We start from the raw sequence: 21,185 nt of genomic DNA on the forward strand, positions 1-21,185 counted from the left end.
GTATCCCAGCCTGCCCAGAATGCAGTAGAAAATCAGAATTTGTTTTACTGACTTGCACTTCACACAAACATTTGTAAACCTTAAAGTTGTTTCTTCAGATACTGTGCTTAAAAAATATCTGCACTCTTCACTTCTCTCCTGAGTATAGCCCAAGCCAAGGGCACCACTGAAAGCCTTGTTGGTCTGACTTTGCCAGGGAGGGGCTGTCCTCTTGAACAGGCCGCCTGTTCTGCGAGAGAGAAATACAATATTCTTTGTGAGTTTCTTCAGTGGCTCGGTGATAAAGAATTCACCTGCAGTTCAGGAGATGCAGGTTCAATCCCTGGTCGAGAAGATCCCTTGGAGAAGGAAATGGCAACCCACTCCAGTATGCCTGAAAAATCCCATGGAAAGGAGAGCCTGGGGAGCTACAGTCCAAAGGATCGCAAAAAGTCAGACCTGACTGAGCGACCGAGCACAATATTCTCTGAGGCCATTAACCACCTCCCCTGAGAGTCCGAACATCTTTAAATAATATTTAATATTTGGAAAATATTTTGGAAATATTTTGAAAAAAATTACAACTCTTCCATGAGCACAAATGGGAAGCTTTCTTTGTTTTTAATGAAGTGTAAATATTCCCTACTCTCAATGATAGAAAATCAAAGCCTTCTGGGGGAAATGTGCCATTTCTGCAACGACGAATGGGTGCCAACCTGCTGCCTTCGGCTGGGACAATGAAAGACAATCTCCAGGATTAAATTCATCAACTGCCCAAGTCCAAAAATCACATGGAGTTCAAGTCAAGCTGTTGTTTTTGTTTTGAGGTCTGCCCTCTTGGCCACATTCAGTATCACACAATGCTTGGAGCCATGAGGGCGACTTCTCAGTACTTGACAATGTGTGGTCCAGCCGGAGCTGGCCTAGGACGGTGTATGTCCAGGCATGTGCCAGATTCCTTCAAGCAGATGCTTTGTCTTCCATCACTGAGCTGGTCATGGGGACATCGAGCCATTTCCAACAAGGATATATGGCAAAAACATTTTTTAACCTGAAGACAACTCACAAGCATTTGTGAGAGGTCTCAGGACATCGGGCTTCTCTCACGGCTCAGACGGTAAAGGATCCGCCTGCAATGAGGAAGACCTGGGTTCAATCCCTGGAGGGATACCTGGGTTCAATCCCTGGGTTGGCAAGGTTGCCTGGAGGAGAGCGTGGCAACCCCCTCCAGTATTCTTGCCTGGAGAATCCCAAGGACAGAGGAGCCTGGTGGGCTACAGTCCATGGGGTCGCAAAGAAACATCACGGAGGATGCAGAGGCAGTGGGATGAAGCCCCTGCATGTGATGGGCTTAGGGCATCTCCTGGACCCAGACAGACGCTTGACTCTGTTGCAGGGTGGCACTCCGGCCACGGCAGGGAAGCGACGAGCCAGCAGCACAGAGGGTGAAGTTACCATGTGTTGCTGCCCCTGCTGGAAGTCTGCCCTATGCTGGAAGTCTGGGGCAGCAGGAGACACTGTCTCAGGAGAAGTCAGTCTGGGGCGATGGGTCATCTTCACCACCAACCGCCCGGCTGACAAGTCTCACTGGAGAGCAGGGCCTCGGAGCATCTTCCAGGCAGGGGCCCAGTGAAAACAACATCTGTAAATCACTCAGCACAGTGTCCGCCCTCGAACGGATTCCTCGCTTAAGAATTGATACTACTTTGATTATCTAAATTGAGCCCAAAAAGAACACTGAGATTTTTTTAGCAGCAGACCATCTGGACCAAACTGCCAGGCCATTGTCTGTGTAACCAAGTTGCTCTGGGGAGACGCTTTGGTTGTTTCAGCCTCTAACTACGCAGTGTGCTTCAGGCGGTATCGCAGTAGTCAGCTTTGGGCCCTTATGAGAACATCTGGGGAGGCTCCTGGATTAAAATCTGCAAGAAATCAGTGACGTAAGAACATGTTTTCCTTTTGTGTGTGTGTTTATTTTCATCATGTGTTTTTAACAATTTTTTTTTGCTTGCACCGGATCTTCATTGCTGCACGCGGGCTTTCTCTCGTTGCAGTGAGTGGGGGCTAATCTCCAGCTGGAGGTGCACGGGCCTCTCACTGCGGCGACTTCTCTTGTGGAGCGCAGGCTCTAGGTGTGTGGCTTCAGGAGCTGCAGCACACAGGCTCAGTGGTTGCGGCTGAGTTGCCCCACAGCATGTGGGATCTTCCCAGACCAGGGATCATACCTGTGTCCCCTGCATTGGCAAGCGGATTCCTAGCCACTGTGCCGCCAGGGGGTCCTAGAACATTTTTTTAAAAATAGTTTGCAAGTGAGCAGCTGCGCGCGTGCGTGCACACACACACACACACACACACACACATGCATACACATAAGCACACATATTTTCTTTTAACCAAGGAACTGACCAGACCGGTTTTATATAATGTAAACATCATACCCAGTTACACAAGAGAAGTGAAGAGAATGCCCCAGTGGGCTTCTGAAGTTTACACCCGTCCTTGTGAGCAGGTGTCAAAACTAAACCCAGACTGAGCTGCAGTGTGCCAGGCCATGAAACCACAGCCTGGTATTCCGTGGAACCTGGCAAGGCCGCCACCTTTCACCGCTGCTGAGAGGTGGAAGATTGCCCAACTGGTCTGAAGTCGCTGACAGTCTTATCAGGCACTTCAGCCGTAGGCTGTCAGGAGCAAGTTCTCAACTTATCTATCACGACAAGGAAGACGTTTTTCAAATAGTAAACCGTGCTCGGGTCGTCTTGCAGAAGCCCATGTCAACATGGTGCAGCCAAACCCTAGAAATAACGCCTTCCAGCCTCCCTGATCTCAGCCTCTGTGGGAATACAATTCAAGTTCCAGCCAGGAACCTGACACACCCAAGAAGGTGTGTCCAGCTGGCACCTGGAAACTCCAGATAAACATCTTCTGCTCCTTCCTCTGGTCACTGGAGACTAGAAACAACCCAAATATCCATCCTTAGAAGACTGATTACATTAATGATGGTGCATTTAAACAGGGGAATGCTGCACAGCCATTTAAAAGAATGGGATGTAGAGACATGGAGTGGACCACCCCCCTGCCCCCGACCAAGATATATTCTGGAGGGGAAAACACAGACTCAGAACTGCTGCTGCTAAGTCGCTTCAGTCGTGTCCAACTCTGTGCGACCCCAGAGACGGCACCCCACCGGGCTCCCCCATCCCTGGGATTCTCCAGGCAAGAATACTGGAGTGGGTTGCCATTTCCTTCTCCAAGACTCAGAACAATGAGGATGACATGCTACCTTTTGGCAAAATGAAATGAAATAAAACAGGGGTGCCTTATGCGTACATATTTCATTTTGTGCTTCAGTATCATTTATCTGAAAGTAAAATGTATTTTTCAGCTTTATTGAGATGTAATGTACATACCATAAAATTGACCTCTCAGCTGCACTCTTTGATGAGGCCTGTCAAGTGCGTGATACAATGTTTCAATCCCCCTGAGAAATTCCTCCAGACCCCTTTGCAGACAGTCCCTGCCCCTTGGCCCCTGGCAGCCATTTGTTTGCCTTCTATCAACACAATTTTGCCTTAAAAATAGTTTTAAATTTAAAAAGAATTTAGAGACTTCCCTGGTGGTCCATCAGTTAAGAGTCCGCCTTGCAATGTGGGGGACCCAGGTTCAATCTCTGACAGGGGTCTAAGATCCCACATGCCACAGGGCAACGGAGTCTACTTAGCCACAACTACAGAGCCTGTGCGCCACAGCTAGAGTCCACACGCCACAACAAAAGTTCCCGCATGATGCAACAAAGATTCTGTGTGCTGCTACGAAGCCCCAGCCAAATAAATAAGCAAAAATAAAAAGAGAAGGATTTAAAGCCAGGTAATGAATATCTCAATGATTCTGTCTTCGAAAGTCTGCAGACACTTCCTGCAAGAAGTTGGTCGTATGGAGGGGGTGGAGTAGAAGTATTAAACCACTAGGAATCAGGGAACTAATGACCAAAACTGATTACTCCACCCAGAGCAACTGTTTTTGAAGAGCGATTTGCTGCTTTTCCCACCTCCTCACCACTTTTAAGTTCTAGCATTGAGCAGAACTAGAGAATTTGATTTTTTGCCTACAATGTCTTTAAAAGACCCGGCCTAGTCCTAGGTCATTTGGTAACAGATTCCATTGATTCCACAGATGTTGGAGGCCCATTGTACTGGATACTCAGAGGTAGAAAATCCTAATCCCTTGCTCTCTGGGGGCTCACCTTCCAGAAGGGATTCACACATGTAAACCAGGAGCTACAACAGGTGGCCTGGGGGCCTTGGCCAGTTCTGCTTGATGTGTTTTGGAAAAAGCTGAATTATAAGGTGCTTAGTAGAGCGTGTCCCCTCCGACTGAACAAAAAGCCTCCCTACTATGCTGGCTTTTCTCATTTACATTGTCTGCTAGGGCCCTGAAAGCATTTGAGTTTGAGGCTCAGTGTGATAAGTACAGCAAAAGATGTACTTGTGGCGAACCTTCTTCAGGAGCGAAGGGAGGAGGAGGAGGCAGGTGCTCTGATGCCTGAGGCCTGCGGACGCCACAGCAAAACCCTAAGACAGGCCCTGGAGCAGAAGTATGGTACTGTCATTCGCCAGCAGTAATCCCCAGTGTTGTCTTGATATTTTAAAAGTGTTCTCTCACGACCTCTGAAAAGACAGTTTAGTAAGTGATCCTCTAACTGAATGTCATGAAGAATAATCCTTCAGTATATGACTTCTGATTGGAGACCAGCTACAGGGGCAAGGCAGAATGTAGTTTGAATGATGATTAAAGGCCTCATTTCTGTGGGACTTCCTCACTGAGTCTTGTTCCCATCGTCTTCTTCCTTTCTTGGCAATAGCACTTAGCAGCACGACCAACTCCGCTGTGAAGAAAGAATACGGGTCATGAAGGGGAAAGTGCTCTGAACCATAGCCTCTCCCCCTTCCAGGAATAACCATCTGCTCGTTCTTCCACCTGCCAGCCTATGTGCTTGGGATCCAGGCTCCTCGAAACCCCCATCTTGGCACTCTGGGTCCCTCCCCTCAGTTTTTTACCTCCCTGAGTGGACGGCACAATTACCTTAAGATGATTAGCTAGACCCACCCCACAGTCCAGGTGCAACGCGGCCCCCCTAGTTGGTGTGACACCCTCCATAATGACTATCCTAGTTGATACCATCTCATCCACGATGGCTGAACCCCTAACAAGTCCATTCTTGCTGATTTGACACCTCCCGTATCAACACCTTTCATAACAGCCATCCTCGCGGACAAACACCTTCCGTAATGATTGTCCTCGTTGACATAGGACCTTCCATAATGGCACTCCCCATCCCAGGGGCTGTCCTGGCCCCTCTCGATGAGGAAAGCTTGTGTCCGTCTGGCCCCAAAGAGTTCCTGGAGTGTGTAGCCTTCCTCTGCTGACCTGCTTTACCTTGGGCTCCCTGGTTTGCCACAGGAGGCAACTGTGTTGACCTGACCCATGTTCATTTGAGGGAGCTTTGTTCAAAGACTTATTCTCCAAGTCAGGCTATGTGGGTGGATCTTCCCTCCCTCTCCCCTTGCCTTTAAGACTGCTGGAAACGGTAGTAACTACAGTAACCGTGGTGATCATTTCATGATGTATATAAGTCAAATCATTATGCTGTACACCTTAAACTCACACAGTGCTGTTTGTCAATGATATCTCAATAAAACTCGAAGGGAAAAAAATTTACTAAAAAAATCGCTGGAAACAGCAACAACAAAAAGTACTAACCCCCCAGTCCCTAAAACAAGAGGTTTAGACAAAAGGATGTTTTCCAAGTTGGCTGCAGCCCTGGCCCCTGGAATATGATACACCCACGCTCCCCCCAGTCCTGTCCCGCAGCTGATCAAGAGGTTGTGTCTCTGCAGTTAAGAAACAGATAGACCTGGTGTGTGTGGATTCTTGTTTAACCATCTTCCTGCTAGCTTTTTATCAGAGCAACTAAAACAACTGGTCTCTGATGGCAAAGGTGAGACCACTGGCAAAGGGCTCCAGGGAACATGAAAGAAATGGGATTTCAGTAACTTCTGAACTTCTGCATGGCAGGGCAGGGAAAGGCCCCTCTTCCTGCTGGCATCCCTGAGCACACACACAGATGGGTTTGTGTTCTGTTTTTTTGGCGACACCACGCATCATTTGGGAACCCCCCACGGGAGATTGAACACTCACCCCCTGCAGGGGAAGACTCTTAACCACTGGACCACTAGGAAAGTCCCCAGGTGGTTTTGTTTTTTTTTTTTAACTGTGCTCCTTTGATTCTTCCCCATCTGTCCTTGTGATCCTCAGTGATTTTTAAGGTCGTCGTGACTAACACCTCAAGGTCTGACAAAATGATTATTTTTAATATTTCATAAGATGTTAACGTGATTTACACTGGCCCTGTGGCACTTTAGCATATCATCGTGAATTATGTACAGCGGTCATAAACTCAGTATGTTTGTTTAATTCCGCAACTACCGAGTGCAAAGTCTCTTACTATGCAGCTTTCTCTCCCTGTGTAAACTCTTTGAAATCATCTTTCCACTCTGTACAGTTCCATTCAGTCTGGAGTTAAATGTTAAAGCTCAGGTCTTAGGGTGGCAAGAAGCCTTAAAATGGCCACGGTCTCAGAGGGGTCTACACATAGATGTGTTTGTTTACTCCAGACTGTGGTCCAAACACTTTCCTGGTGGCTCAGTGGTAAAGAATCCGCGGTAAAGAACCCAGGAGACCTGGGCTTTGATCCCTGGGTCAAGAAGATTGCCTGGAGAAGGGCGTGGCAACCCGCTCCAGTATCCTTACCTGGAGAATCCCATGGACAGAGCAGCCTGGTGGGCTGCAGTCCATGAGGTCACAGAGTCAGACAAGATGGAGCATGTACGATATCCAGACAGAGCTCACTGCCTAGTTATGTGTCTCTAAGATACATCTTCGATACAGTGTGTGTCTTTGATTATAAGAGGGAAAGACACAACAGAAGGATTTAGATGGCCCCCTGCAAACCCATCTCCACTTAAATAATTCAAAGCACAAGCTGTGGAAACAGCCTATCGTTAGTATCTGCATTGGAGGATCATCTACCTTAGAAAATGTACATGCATCACTGCATATAAACTTCTCTCCTAAGGAATTCAGGATTTAAGAGGAGGACATGAATGCGTGGACACAACGGTCCTCTGTTTTGCTAAACAATTCAACAAGTCGGATTGACTGAGAATGCACAAGGTTCCTTTTAACATTGCTCTTTGAAGTTTGTTTTATTGTCTCCATGATTGTTCTAAGAGATATGAAAATAGTAAACTAGTTTTTAATGGGAACTGTGGGTCTCTTTCACTGAGCAGGTGGGAACATGATGTCCTTTGAGCTCTGAAGTCTGTGGATGTGACTCCACAGGCTGGGCCCAGCCTTGGGCATCTCTGTATGCCAGCACCTCGCCTGGACCGAGCTCACCATTCCCTGGAGGCACATGGCCACAGTCAGCCTTCTTACAATGGCAGCACCGCCCTTCCAGTCCCAGATGCTTTGGGATCTGTGGGCCCCGGTGCAGATGTGGCTAAGTCTAAGAACTACACCACCCACGACCAGTCCTGAAAAGGGCACGGAAATGGCATCAAGCAACCCCGATCACAATGATATGAATCTCTTAAGGGGGTGGACCCCAGCTTCCTGAGTAACGTGCACTTGGCCAAGAAGCACGGAAGAAGGGCCTGAAGAAGATGCTGGCCCACAGTGCCGAGGCCAGGAGTGCATGTGCTGAGTCTGCGGAGGCTCTCACGGAGTCCAAGGAGGTCAAGTCCAAGATCCCAAAGGGGCTGCTGCACACTTAGTCAGCCTGCCTGCATTGTTCACCCCTGGCCCAGGAAACATGCTAGTGCCCACATTGCCAAGAGTCTCAGGCTCTGCCGGCCAAAGTCCCGGGCCAAGGCTCACACCAACGCCCAGTCACTGGCAGCTGCGGCTCGTACTCTGGTTCCCAAAGGTGCCCAGACACCTACAAAGGCTCCAGAGTAGAGGCCTGGAGAAGGAAATGGCAACCCGCTCCAGTATGCTTGCCCAGAGAATCCCATGGACAGAGGAGCCTGGTGGGCCACAGCCCATGGGGTCCCAAAGAGTCGGGCGCGACTACAGCGACATAGCATAGCACAGAGGCCAGTGTGAGGACAGGAGGGCGGGCGTGACCCTCCTGCTCTGCTGTCTGCATGGGGCTGGTGTCCTCCTCTGCTGTTTGTTCAAATGAACCCAAGGCAGGATCTGTCAAAAAACAAAACAGCCGCAGCACCAGTTGTCTTTGGGCCTTCCGCGTCTCTTGTACGCGCCCTGGCCCTCCTTCTGTGGCTTCTTCATTGCCCTGACCCCTGCCCCCGCCCCACCCAGGGCAGGTCTGGGTCCCAGCTCTACCCTGGTGTGAGGTTATACTTGGTCACCCCCAGGCCCTTTGTTTATAACTGTGGTCAATGTCCAGTCCTTCCTGGTGTGTTGACTGATGATTGCAGTGTTTAGTGTATGGATTTAAAGTGTGGCTCTGTTCTTTAAGGAGTCTGGGAAGCTCCTGTGCTGGCATTGAAACCGAGTGTGTCGTTTCCAGGAGCTCCAGAGAGCTCAGGTTCCATAGTCCTTTATGTCTCATCGCAGAGAAGAATTCGGGGAGAGCGAAGTGATAGATGAGTGAAAGTGTTAGGCGCTCAGTCGTGTCTGATTCTGTGCGACTACGGACTGTAACCCTCCTTCTCCAGGAGATCTTCCCAACCCAGGGATCAAACCCCGGTCTCTTGCCTTGTAGGCAGATTCTTGACCATCTGAGCCACCAGAGAGGCACCAAAAGTGATAGATAAGAAGTGATTTGTTAGAACAGGATGTGAGGTTTACAAGGGGGATGGGCGAGAAATGCCGTGCCCTGAGAACTTACTGGGCTACAGTTTTTAATAATCAAAGGAAAAGTGGGGAGGGGGAAAAGAACTTCTTTTTCTTTCTTGAGTAGACGTTATGCTTCCATCATCAGCTCCTCCTGCAAGTTGAGCAGGGGAGTTTTCTTGTCCCTGCATGGTCAAGCTAGGTCCACAGATTGTTTTTGTGTGTCTGTGCAGAGAGCGTGTCCTAACTTACTGAGCTCACTGGGCAGGATGTGGGGATCCATGGCGCCACTGTTTCATTGTTTGGGGGCACGTCTTATGCTTCTGCTGTATGGTTCTGCTGCCAAGCAAGCCTGCTTGGTTTTGTGGTTAAGCAAACCAACTCTCTTGAGTCATCATTAACTCACAGGGGTCTCCATATTTTTCCTACTTATAATCCCCTAGTGGGAGTAACTATTTAATGACCTGTTTTGTCCCTTCACTCTATCCCTGTCAGAATGGCTGGCGAGTTCTTCAGTTGCTTTTGGGGGCTGAAATGAGGCCCGGTCCTATGGCCTGCCGTCTCTCCAGACTTCCAACAATAGCCCGAAGCATCCCTCAACCCCGGCCCGACCACCACCCGTGTGCTCAGCCACTCATTTGTGTCTGACTCTGCGACCCTGATGGACTGTAGCCCGTCAGGCTCCTCTGTCCATGGGATTTTTCAGGCAAGAATACTGGCGTGTGTTGCCATTGCCTTCTCCAGGGGATCTTCCCAACCCAGGGATCGAACCCATATCTCCTTGCGTTACAGGCAGATTCTTTACTGCTGAGCCACCTGGGAGGACCCACTCAGCTTCTTTGTGGGGATGCTGTATGTGTGGGCACTTTTTTACTCCCAAGAAAGAGAAAGAGAAAAGATTTGCCCTGTACTGTAAGAGGCTGGTTTTCCCACACCAACCCAGGGAATAAGGTGGGTGGAGTGGCCAGGGGGACAGGGTTGGGATGGGGGGTGGTGTGCCTTCTCAATCAGGCCCCGCCTGGTTTCCGAACCAGCGGACGAGGGAGCAGCTTGACAGCTCCTATACCTGGAAGGACAGGTGGGAGTCTCCTACCAGGAGAAGGTATTTCCTCCCCAGCTAACCAGAGGTCTGGGTTGAGATTTAAAGGCCAAGTAGAGAGGAAGGAGATTCAGTAGAGGGGGGTTGGGGAATTCTCCTTAAACACAGGTATGATTTCGCGCATGAGTCCCACTAACAGTGGCCTTCAGAAGTGAGCCTCTCCAGCCTGGGTTTCTAGAGATGCTTCTCTTCCAAGACCTGGCACTAGCCCTGTACACCCAGTGCTTCGTTCCAGAATGATGGCTGCTTTTTGTCTGCCACCAGCTCAGCCACTTGCCTCCCATGCCCACAGCCCCTGGGCAAGCCTCACAAAGCTACCCAAGTCTCAACACGCCAGGTTCCCTTTTTTCAGGTCCTTGTCCAGAGTCACTGCCAAAAAGAAAAAAAAATCACATAGAAGAACCACACCCCAAACATTTTGAATTCCGGGGAACTATCAACCTTCAGTTTAAATTCAGAACCACATTTGCAAATGATTTTGAAACAAAGTGCCTATTTAACTATTTTAAACAAATGCCTGTCCCTTTTGATAGCCTGAAGAGTCTTTAGCAAGCGAGCCGCTGAAAAACGTTTCATTCCATTTCGCTTGACTGTTGGGGAGAGGAGACTGTTGGGGAGAGGAGACTGTTCCCATCCCCAGGCTCCTGGCTGGCCATGTGTGGAATTCTCTGGGCTGGGTCTGCAGTGAGCCAGTGTTCCTGTGCTGGGCTCCGATATCAGGCTGCTCAGGCTGCAACCTGGCCCTGCCTCTTACTAATCACATGTGCCTGGGCAAGTTCCTTGACCTCTCTGAGCCTCGGCTTTGTCATCTTTAAAGTGCAGGTTAATGTTAGAACCTGCTCCGTGGGGTGGCTGTGGGCATTTTATCAAGTGCAAGCGCAGAGCCTGCGCATATTAAGTACTCAGTGTTATTCTGAACGCTGGCCTGGTATCTAGACTCCAAAAGCTTCCCGTCCAAGAAAGACTGGTTAGTTTGTGAAACAGCAGTTTGCCTTGTGGTCCTTTTGTGAATGTGGGAAAGTAACTATTTCCAGGCCGGAAGATGGCTGATCTTCCTGCCGTTGGTGAGACTTCCCCTTGGTTTGCCAGTCCGTGAACAGACCTGGCCAAGGCCGTGCCAAAGAGATTTAGGGTGGCTACACCGGTTTTTCCTCCGCAGCCTGCAGGCCGTGCAGCCCCAGGTCCACTGGATTAATAACGCTTCAACTTTGGTGGTGTGAGAGTCTGGCACTTGCTCCCAAAACAGGCCCTGTTCTGATGGGTTATGTTGGTACCCATGCTCAGGCCCTTGGTGTCAGCCAACGATTACACGAACTTGATCACAAGTCTTCCTCCCCTCCTGCTGGTTGATTCCACCAGCTTTGGCAACTTCCGGGAGGACAGCTCAATGTGGTACCCTGTGGGGTGGGGAGGGCAAGTGTACAGAGGTCAAACCAGAATCTCCCAGTTGCCTCCTGAGCTCAGCAGACAGGGACATGAGGTCACTTCTCTGAGCCTCAAAGGGATGCTGAATTTGAATGAATCAACGCACGTGGAAGGACCTTAATAATAGCTGGGCAGGGCTAGGCCAGGGCAGGGGAGGTGTGGAAAATGTAAGGAAGCATTCACCCTTGCACAACCCCGAGTGTGATGGTTTGCCCCTAGGCACCTTACCTGCTCTGCCCTCTCCCAGCCCAACCCAGCCAGGACTCTGGGCTCTAGATTGAGAGCCAAGCTGCTGCAGCAGTTGTTTCTCTACTTCACACCCTCAACAACGCCCCACGAGTACTGCCGCAGTAGTTATAATGTGCTATCTGTCATTACTAATATCAACAATAATATCATTGATTGACTTCCTGGCACCATTCTAAGCAATTCACAGGTACTTTCTCATTTAGTCCTTACAACTATTCCATTATTACACCCCTTTGCAGGGAAGAAAAGTAAGACACAGAGAAGGTAAGGAGTTTGTCTAGCGGGACGCAGCTGGTAAGTGGTACCAAGCCAGGGATTGATCCCGGGCAGTCAGATTCTAGCATCCAAGCTTTTCACCATGACACACAGCTGCCAAGGTATCCTGGTCCCACTGGGTGACTGGGTGAAGCCCGAACTCCGTGGCAACAACCAAGCCCTTCCCAGCCTGGCCCCTGCCTCTGTCTCCAGCCTCCTCAACCCACTCTCTAGGCAAACCAGAGTCCCTGGAGTGGCTACAAGGAAGGTCTTCCTCACACCTGTGATGCTGCACCTGCCTTTCCCTCCACCTATCCTTCCTGACACCCATTTCTCTGCAGGCAAACTCCTCACTCATTTTTCTCAACTCCGCTCTTGAGTCTGCTCTGTGAAGTCTTCCTTGACCACCCCTAGACAGTTCATAACTGACCTCAGCATCTTCAGAGTACCTTGACCTTCCCTGGTGCCCTCAAGTTGCTCACTATCCGGTGGGGTCACATGGGGCAGACAGACAGGCAAACGTACACTCAGTTCTGTGAATTCAGCAATTGCCTCCCATAAAGCAGGGGTCCTCAACCTCCAATATCTAATGCCTGATGACCCGAGGGGGAGCTGATGTAATAATAATAGAAATAAGTGCACAATAAGCGTAATGCACTGGAAGTATCCCCAAACCATCCCCCTCCCCTCACCCCCAGCCGTAGGAAAATTGTCTTCCATGAGGCTGGTCCCCCGTGTGGAAAAAAGTTGGGGACTGCGGCCCTGAGGAGTAGAGGCGGGAGGAGTCGTGGGAATGGTGTGACCTGCGGGGTGGGTGTGTGGTGGGAGGGTGAACCACGTGCCTTCTGCTGGTGTCGCCTCCTCTGCCTCTTGTGCTGTGAGCGTCTACAGTCTAACAAGCTGAATTTTGCAAACCTGGCCCCTAAAATCAAATCATCACTTTATTTGATGCTCAGCCAGCAAAGCATGGGTCTGCTCTGTGGGGGAGCAAACTCCAGCCATCAGCCCCGTGCACTCACTGAGAGAAGGATGTGGGTCTGCAGTGGGAAGTCTTCCCGAAAGAGGACAGGGCTGTTTCCCCAGAAGCGATTATCTCCTTGTGGGCTTGCCTGGGAATCTGACTCCCACGCGGGCTGCAACTGATCAGTCACGCTGATTCACAGTCGTACCGCCTGGCTCCTGTGCCCAAGTTCCCAACCTGGGCATTTCGTATGTGTCTCCTGGCGCCCGGGCTGAGCCCAGACCCTGGCCGGGAGCCGTTCTGTTCATCTTCGTTGGACAGAGAGAGTGGATGAGAGCTGAGTCTCCCAGGAAACCACACCCAGAGGCAGCAGATTCTGACCCATCTAAGAAACTGTAAATCACATTTGGCAGTCTTTTAACCTGTACTGGCCACATCTGGGAACAGATAACTTCCTGGTGTTTCCCTGGTGAATCCCCTTCCTTGCATCTGCCTCCCTTACAAAGACGGAGGCTGGCAGGGAGAAGGAGTAACAGGGGCATCTGTATAATATCCTGTGATAGGTGACTAATGAATGGTGAATAATGAATGGTGGTGATTAAAACAATTGGAAATTCCCGCCCGAGGAGCTGCTGGTGAGGCAGAAACTCCGCAACGCATCCTAATAAGGAGAGGTCAGAAGGCAGGGGAGCTGAGGATGAGAGCTGTGACTCACGTGCCCACGTGTGATGCCTGCAAGCTCTCCAGCCGGCAGCCCACGCGCTGCTAACGTAAGGGTCGCCTTGGATTTCTTTCAGCCCCGTGAGCTCTTGAAATCACACTGGAATCTGGAGCTTTGTCTGGGTTCCGGTGAACTTGGGTAATAGATCTTTAAAAATAACCAGACCAACGAAATACCAAGTTCCTGGGGAGACAAAAGAAAGAGATGCTGAAGAAGAAGCCGCCTACCTATTTTCTTTAAGTCACAGAGCATTTATTCAAGCACTCGGATGTGCCAGCGTGACTGGTGGGGGTGGGCTGGGGGTCGTGATAGGAGGTTGAGATTGCTTCTACAGGGTTGAAATTTTCATTTCAAGGAGTGACGAATGGTGGGGAGTGGGCAAGAGGGAAGATGTGCAAGCAAGGTGTCCTTCTCAAACTCCAAGCATTTGTGATAAATGAGTTATAAGTTATTTTACTCAGGCCGGGGGTGGGGGGTGGGGTCTCTCTGCTACTTTTATGATAGTGAAATAAAAGTGAAAATTGGAAGTTAGCTGCGCAGTCCTGTCCGACTCTTTGAATCCCATGGACTGTAGCCTGCCTGGCTCCTCTGTCTATGGCGTTCTCCAGGCAAGAGTACTGGAATGGGTTGCCATTAAAAATGCCATGGACAGAGGAATCTGTCGGGCTACAGTCCAAAGGGTGGCAAAGAGTTGGACACGGCTGAGTGATTGAGCGCAACACGCAAGGGGTTAGTATTGGTGAGGGGCTGGGTAAAGAGGGTCTAGGTTTCAAGTATATACATGCTTGAATCATTATCTTCTCCCTCTGGCTGTCCCCCTCCAGCTGGTATGTTAATCACTGAGGAGGAGGAGGGGGCGGAGCAGTCGAAAATGACAGTCCAGTGAGAATGTGGCCTTGGCTACACGGAAACAGATATAATAAGAGATCCCTCCTTCTGCAAAGGCAGGTAAGGCCTTCAGTGTTGCCTGGGCTCCGACCCGTGGTTGGATGGCATCACTGACTTGATGGACATGAGTTTGAGTAAGCTCCGGGAATTGGTGATGGCCAGGGAAGCATGGCATGCTGCAGTCTATGGGGTCGCAAAGAGTTGGACACGACTGAACTGAACTGAACTGGGCTCTGGACCATGGCGGTCCTCTGGTCTGGGGCAGTGAAGGAGAGAGATGAACTAGGGCCTGACCGTAGAGCATTCCAGGTTGTTCATCTCAAAGTCAGGGCAAAGAAACATGGTTAGATGTTAAAAGTCCACCCAAGTGAGTAATTTAACTCATCTAACAAGGCTCCATCTGCTTTTTATTTCCAAAATGACTTTGGATGAAAATCTGGGTTATTTAGACCCCAAAATAAAGCAACAACAGAAGTTGCATCAGCAGTTCATTAAGGAAGAACTGGCATACTCAATCATTAGCATTGGGACATTTGGCTTTCCATCTGGAGAAAAAGTAAATGAAAGGGAATCCCTACCTCCTACTGTTGGGGTCTAAAAAAAAAGAAAAATTTTCCAGTTCAGACTCCCAGGTCCCACAAAGGCCCTATTCTGACTTAGAACTTTATCATTTTTAAAGCCCTTCACAGACCATTTAGTCTAGACTATTAACCCCCAGGGGACACGGACTCTGGCTGCTTCTATTAAATCATTCGCACCGAGGATGGTCCCTAGAACGTAGCTCTTGTTGTTCAGTCACTCAATCATGTCCAACTCTTTGCCACTCCGTGGATTCAGCACGACAGGCCTTCCTGTCCTTCCATCTCCCGGAGCTTGCTCAGACTCATGTCCGTTGAGTCGGTGATGCCATCCAACCATCTCGTCCTCTGTCGCCCCCTTCCTCTCCTGCCCTCAATCTTTCCCAGCGTCAGGGTCTTTTCCGATGAGTCAGTTCTTTGCATCAGGTGGCCAAAGTATTGGAGCTTCAGCTTCAGCATCAGTCCTTCCAATGAACATTCAGGGTTGATTTCCTTTAGGATTGACTGGTTTGATCTCCTTGCAGTCCAAGGGACTCTGAAGGGTCTTCTCCAACACCACAGTTCGAAAGCATCTGTTCTTTGGCACTCAGCCTTCTTTATGGTCCAACTCTCACATCTGTACATGACCACTGGAAAAACCATAGCTTTGACTATATGGACCTTTGTCATATGACTCTAGAAAATGTTGGAATGAATAGGTGACTTCAAAGAATTTTAAAAGAAAAAACAGTGAACTTCTGAAAGAGCTCATACATTGTTTTTTGGCTGTCATTGATAATGAGGTAGATAGTCGTATACGCAGAGTTATTTGGGGTACTGCTGTAAAGCAGGAGAGAGGATTTGAGTAGAGAAATGTTAGTGAGATCAGCCTTTTCTTCTCAAGATTTAATTTAAAGCTATATGAAATTATTACACTTACCTTGGGAGAAACTCAGCCCACCTCAAAATATTATTAAACCATATTTTAACTGTGGTCATGATTATTCTTCTTTTCATTTATCAAGTGCCTACTTTGTGCAAAAACACAGTCTTTCTAACACGTTTCCCCTCTTTTTTTCCCTTAAATTTATTAAGGCATAGCTTACACATAATAAACTTTACCAATTTCAAGTGCCCGGTTTGATGACTTTTGGTATTTGTGTGCCACCTATAATCACTATCATGGTCAAGATACAGAATGGTTACTTCATCCTACACTGTCTCCTCTGCCCTCTTTGTTTCCATCCCCTCCTCCCACCTCCAATCTTAGGGAACCACTGATCTGCCTAGGGTCTAACAGTCAATTAAAGTAGCAGTAATCAGGAATTCCCTGGAGGTCCAGTGGTTAGGACACTGCCCTTCCACTGCAGGGGGCCCCAAGTTCAATCCCTGGTCAGGGAACTGAGATCCCACAAGCTTCAAGGCATGGTAAAAAAAAAACAAACAAGCCCCCAAAAGAGTAATTGTAAGAGTCAAGAATTTTTGAAGATTTTTACCAAAGAGGAGAAATGAGAAAGAAATTGGTAACCTAGCCAGCCAGACTGCAGCCTTGAGAGAAATCGCAGCTTCACTGGACAATGAGTTAGCCCCCCTGGAGGCCCAGGGTTGGGGGCCACAAAGACTGGGTGCTCCAAGAATTCTTTTTTTTTGTACAAATAACGTGGTGAAACCTTTTTTTGTGATTACAGAAAAAGAAGGCAAGGGTTTATGTATTCAGTTCAGATATACATCTGCCCACTGGGTTTCTGATCATGCATCTGGACTCATTTTTAAAATATTTCTTTTTAAACATTTTTATTTATTTGGCTGTACCAGATCTTCATTGTGGTTTGTGGGATCTAGTTCCCCAACCAGGGATTGAACCCAGACCCCCTGCGTTGGGAGCATGGAGCCCTAGCCACTGGACCACCAGGCACGTCCCTGGACCCATTTTTAATCTAGTGTCTTAAAGAACCCCTGGACCTTCCCCCCTCTCTCAGAAGATTCTCAAAGGCCATGCTGCTTGAAGATGAAGCAGTAAGTAAAGAAACTTCTGCCTCAGAGGATGTTTTCTTTTTCTGAAGCTATTAATCATAAAGCTCAGAGTCCCTGATTTACAAGGAACTAAAGAGTCCCACTAAGATTAATAGCCCAAACTGAAGCACAGAAATGGTGGTAAGTCTATGAGAAACTAAACGGCGCAAAGACAAGGATGTGGAGATTTTATGCGGTGCTGTCAGGCGGGTCGTCAGTTCTCCTCCGTGAGGGCACCCAGCAGGCACTGCTTGGGTCCCAAGGATGTCACTGAGGAAGACAGGCAAGCTCCTGCTGCCCTCTGGGAGGCAGTGGCTCGCGTTCTGGTCTCGGGAGGTGGGAATGAGTAACATGGGTCCTCTCAGAGGATGAACAAACAGCAGGGGCAGGACAGCTGGGTTGGGGTGGGGTGAACACTTTGGGTAATGGTCACGGACAGCTCTGAAGAGGTGGTCTTTGAGCTGAGACCCCCAAAAACAAAAAGGAACCAGCTTTTGCTAGAGAAAGAGCATTATAAAAACCAGGACCAGCACATGCAAAGGCCCTGAGGTAGCAAAGAGGCTTGTGTTCAGGAAAAAGGGCAACGGTAGCCCGTGTTCAGTGGCCAAGGTGGAGACGGATGGGAGCTGAGGGTAGAGGGATGAGAAGCCCTGCTCCAAAATATGCAAAACCTGAGCCCCCTTGGAAACAAAGTAGCAAAGCCAGCTGTGCCGGAGACAGGTGTCAGGCTGGGCGGTAGTTGGGAAAGCTTACATTGGCAAAATCGCTTCTTATTTCCTTGGATACTGATGATAGATGAGCTGCCTGGGAAGGTAGAGCTAGTCTAGCCCAACCTCCTCATTTTACAAAGGAAGGAACAGAGGCCCAGAGGGTAAAGTTCTTCCCTCATAACCTCGAGGAAATATTTGCAGTTCATTATTGTTACCGAAAGGATTCAGGGGCTGGTGGCGGGGAGTCCAGCTGCTTGCTGCTCAAAAGGCAATAAACAGGCCAGGTTGGTGGAAAGGAAAGTTTGTTTTATTTCAGGTGGCAGCAACTGTAGGGGGAGGGTGGCAGACATCTGTGCAAAGGCCAACCCCCCCCCCATCCGACAAGCAGGGGGTGAGAGCATTTATAGACAGAGTCGGGGGTGGGGGGCTACATGCCGAAACAGCACAGTCATCTCTAACAGCTTCAGATTGGTCATCAGTGGTCCGCCCAGCATCATCTTGGTTGTTGTATGTACAGTTAATCTTCGGTTGCGGGTTGCACTGGTTCCCATTTCTTTGCAGTCAGTTCTCAGAATTGTGGCAGCTCAAGTCCTGGGTACAGTCTGGTCAGCGTGTAGTTAAATTCTCCACCTGGTGCTTTGGTATCTATAAGACAGCTCCCAGGATACACTCAGAATATTATCGACAGCCCTTGAGAAAGGACTAAAGGTTCTTGACTGTGCTTAATGACTACATTAATATTGAGTCTCCTTTACTGTTTTCCTTGGTTTCAGCATTTCTCACTTCTCTGATGAAACTTATTCTTTGACTCAAGTTTGACTAAAGGCAACAGGCAGGCAGAGGCCATGGTGTGCGGGGAGCTGGCACAAGGACCATATGGTCCTGCTCTGTTTCATTATCTCAGATTGAGAGATCAGTTTCCACCCCCCGTATAAGGAGCTGCTGGCGGGTGAGCCTGGCATAGAGTGAATGAGGGGGAGGGGGTTCAGAGGAGGTTGACAAAAATCCAGATGTTTGATGGTACACAGCAACTGGGAGGTGGGAACACATGTGCCCTGAGTGGGAGAAGTGAGCACAGCTCTTGAGCAGGCTTGCAGCTCTGGGAAAATGAAGTCACGTGGTTGGTCAAAAACTGGAAAGAACTCCATTGTCCCTGAATGGGTGCCCAGATGAATAGACTGCAGTCTCTCCAGACAGTGGAATACTATGCAGCAATGAAAAGACACAAACTGCAGATCCATGCAGTAACGTGGTTGACCCTCAGATATGCTGAGCAAAAGCAGCCAGCTGCTGTTTTGTGGGAAAGTCTAGGTCAGGCAAAACTGATAGTTTCCTGGGGCCAGGAGTGGAGGTTGGTGGCTAAGTGCACCGAGGGAGCTTCTGTGGATGATGGACGTTTTTATATCTTAATCGCGGTGGCATACACACGTATACACATTTGTCAAAAGTCTTTTAGGTCTTTCTTAGTGTCTGTAAATTATGTCTCAATAAATTTAATTCTAAAAATTTTAGAAAGGAAAGGGGAAGGTAAAGCTTTTGGTTAAACTGCTGTTCACTGGCTAAACGGTTATGGAGCACCTCTTGTGCGTGTGAACAAGGTGCCGAGTGGCTGTTTGTGCCAAACATGGTGGGGCAGAGGACTGACGAGCCCCATGGTTCCCTCCTCCAGAAGACTGTCCCTCCATTCTCTGTACCCAGCCCAGCAGCCACCCAGAGACCACAGTCAGCACCCAAGTCCAGGAAGGAACAGGGATCACTCAGGAGAAAAACAGCTCTTCCTTTTGGCCTGGGCGGACCTAAAAAGGACCTCAAGCAGAGGGAATGGGAAGGAGATGGGACTGGTTCATCCTGACGCGGATGCACCCACCTCTCTGTTTAGTAACCAACCCCCGTCTGTCTTGCTTGATACAGTTTGCTCACATAATTTTTCTGAGCGCCAGTCTGAGGTCTGAGCAATGTTTGGCGTTGACTTGCCAAGTTCATCGATCAATATATTTATATCTAATTTCCGCAAGTTTGCCCAGCCTCCACTACTGCGTATATGTGTGCACAGGGCATATGAGGCATCCTGGGCAGTGGACAGCAGCTTTTTACAGATAAACATGTGTCTCTACAGAAAGACAGTTTCTATGTGTGGACTTTTACCTACAGTTGTACTGTGAAGAGATATGGTAGTTTCTATTTAATATTGCACAGATAGGGGTATCTGAAGGCATACTGCTCTGGACACCTAGAACATGATATAGTGCTTTTAATTTTTCGAGAAATGAATGAGCCACATCAGAGATGAACATCAGGGCCTAGCCCACAGTGGTCGGGTTCTTCTCTGCAGGTAAGGGTGATACTGTCATTTGGTATCATCCCACTTCTCAGACCTGGAGGAAGGAATAAAAGGGTTCAGAAGACCATCCTCCTGGATGAGCTGAGGGGACGGCGGCAGGTAGGCAGCCCTAGTTCATCCTCTTCATTCTATTATTTTTCTTCCTTTTTTCTGAAGCTTATGAGATTGATCTGCCACGTGGAAGCGGCATCACAGTCCTCCTGAAGCCTGGGACCCAGGCTCTGCCAGCAAAACTCTGTTACATCGTGGCTAAAAGATGGGAAACCACTCTGTCCATCAAAGCTGGAGAGAAAAAGGTCTTTTCCTTTAGCTGCCAGGATCCGCATAATTACTTCGTTATCGAGATCCAAAAGAACATTGGTAAGTACGTACTCGTGGGCTCTGGCCTCCCTGTCTCTTCTTTCCAAGCTAACCCAGCCTCTACTGCTAGAGAGGTGAGACCTGTTCTGAAATTCTGCACTCTGTTTAGCTTGTATGTGGCCAGTCACAGTCCTAAGCGTTTTGCATGGTTTCAGGGTTTGTTTGTTTGTTTTCTTTTAATCCTCAAAGCAGCCCTAAGAGAAGTTCTCAAAGGAAGTCACTTGCCTAAGATGGCACAGCTGGTGTGTCTCAGCAAGACAGGAACCCCAAGTATTTGGGAATTCTGGGTCCAGAGTGTCTGCCTGTGGCTGCTATGCCACAATGTCTCATAGCAGAGCTATGGATCCTCGGGTGATGCTCTGTCTGATGTGCTAAAAACATCTGGCTGAGCAGGAGCGGAAGTCAAGGGAGCTGGAGGACAGAGGAAATGGAAGATTGAGGAGCTAAGAGTGGGGCAGTGGATCCACTAGTTACAATGGGAAAAAACCAGCAGCTTTGCCGAGGGACCTGGTTTGACTTCAAGTGCCAGGGCGACTGATCATGTGCCTTGATTGCACGGCTTCATATAAGTTACCTACTGGCTTTGCGATTTCGTTTTCTAGTCTGTAAAACGAGAGTCATTGTACCAACCATAGGGATGTTTTCGGGATGAAATAAAATAATGGATTGAGGTGTATGACATACTGGCATTCAATAAACTACAGATACTTGGCATTATTAATGATAAGTCAAGTTTGGGATAGGAGATTGACATAAGAAATACTAATCAGG

At 48.8% G+C, this 21,185-nt stretch overlaps 1 protein-coding gene across 1 annotated transcript in view; it reads left to right on the forward strand.

Annotated features, from left to right (window-relative positions):
- CDCP1 (CUB domain containing protein 1) overlaps positions 1 to 21,185 on the forward strand; it is a 59,821-nt gene that overhangs the window by 6,762 nt on the left and 31,874 nt on the right. The window contains exon 2 of the mRNA XM_018038392.1: positions 20,211 to 20,414. Coding sequence (XP_017893881.1) covers positions 20,211 to 20,414 — 204 coding nt within the window. The remainder of the gene's footprint in view (positions 1 to 20,210; positions 20,415 to 21,185) is intronic.

The sequence above is a fragment of the Capra hircus genome, chromosome 22 (assembly GCF_001704415.2).
Source record: "Capra hircus breed San Clemente chromosome 22, ASM170441v1, whole genome shotgun sequence".
NCBI classification, from domain to species: domain Eukaryota; kingdom Metazoa; phylum Chordata; class Mammalia; order Artiodactyla; family Bovidae; genus Capra; species Capra hircus.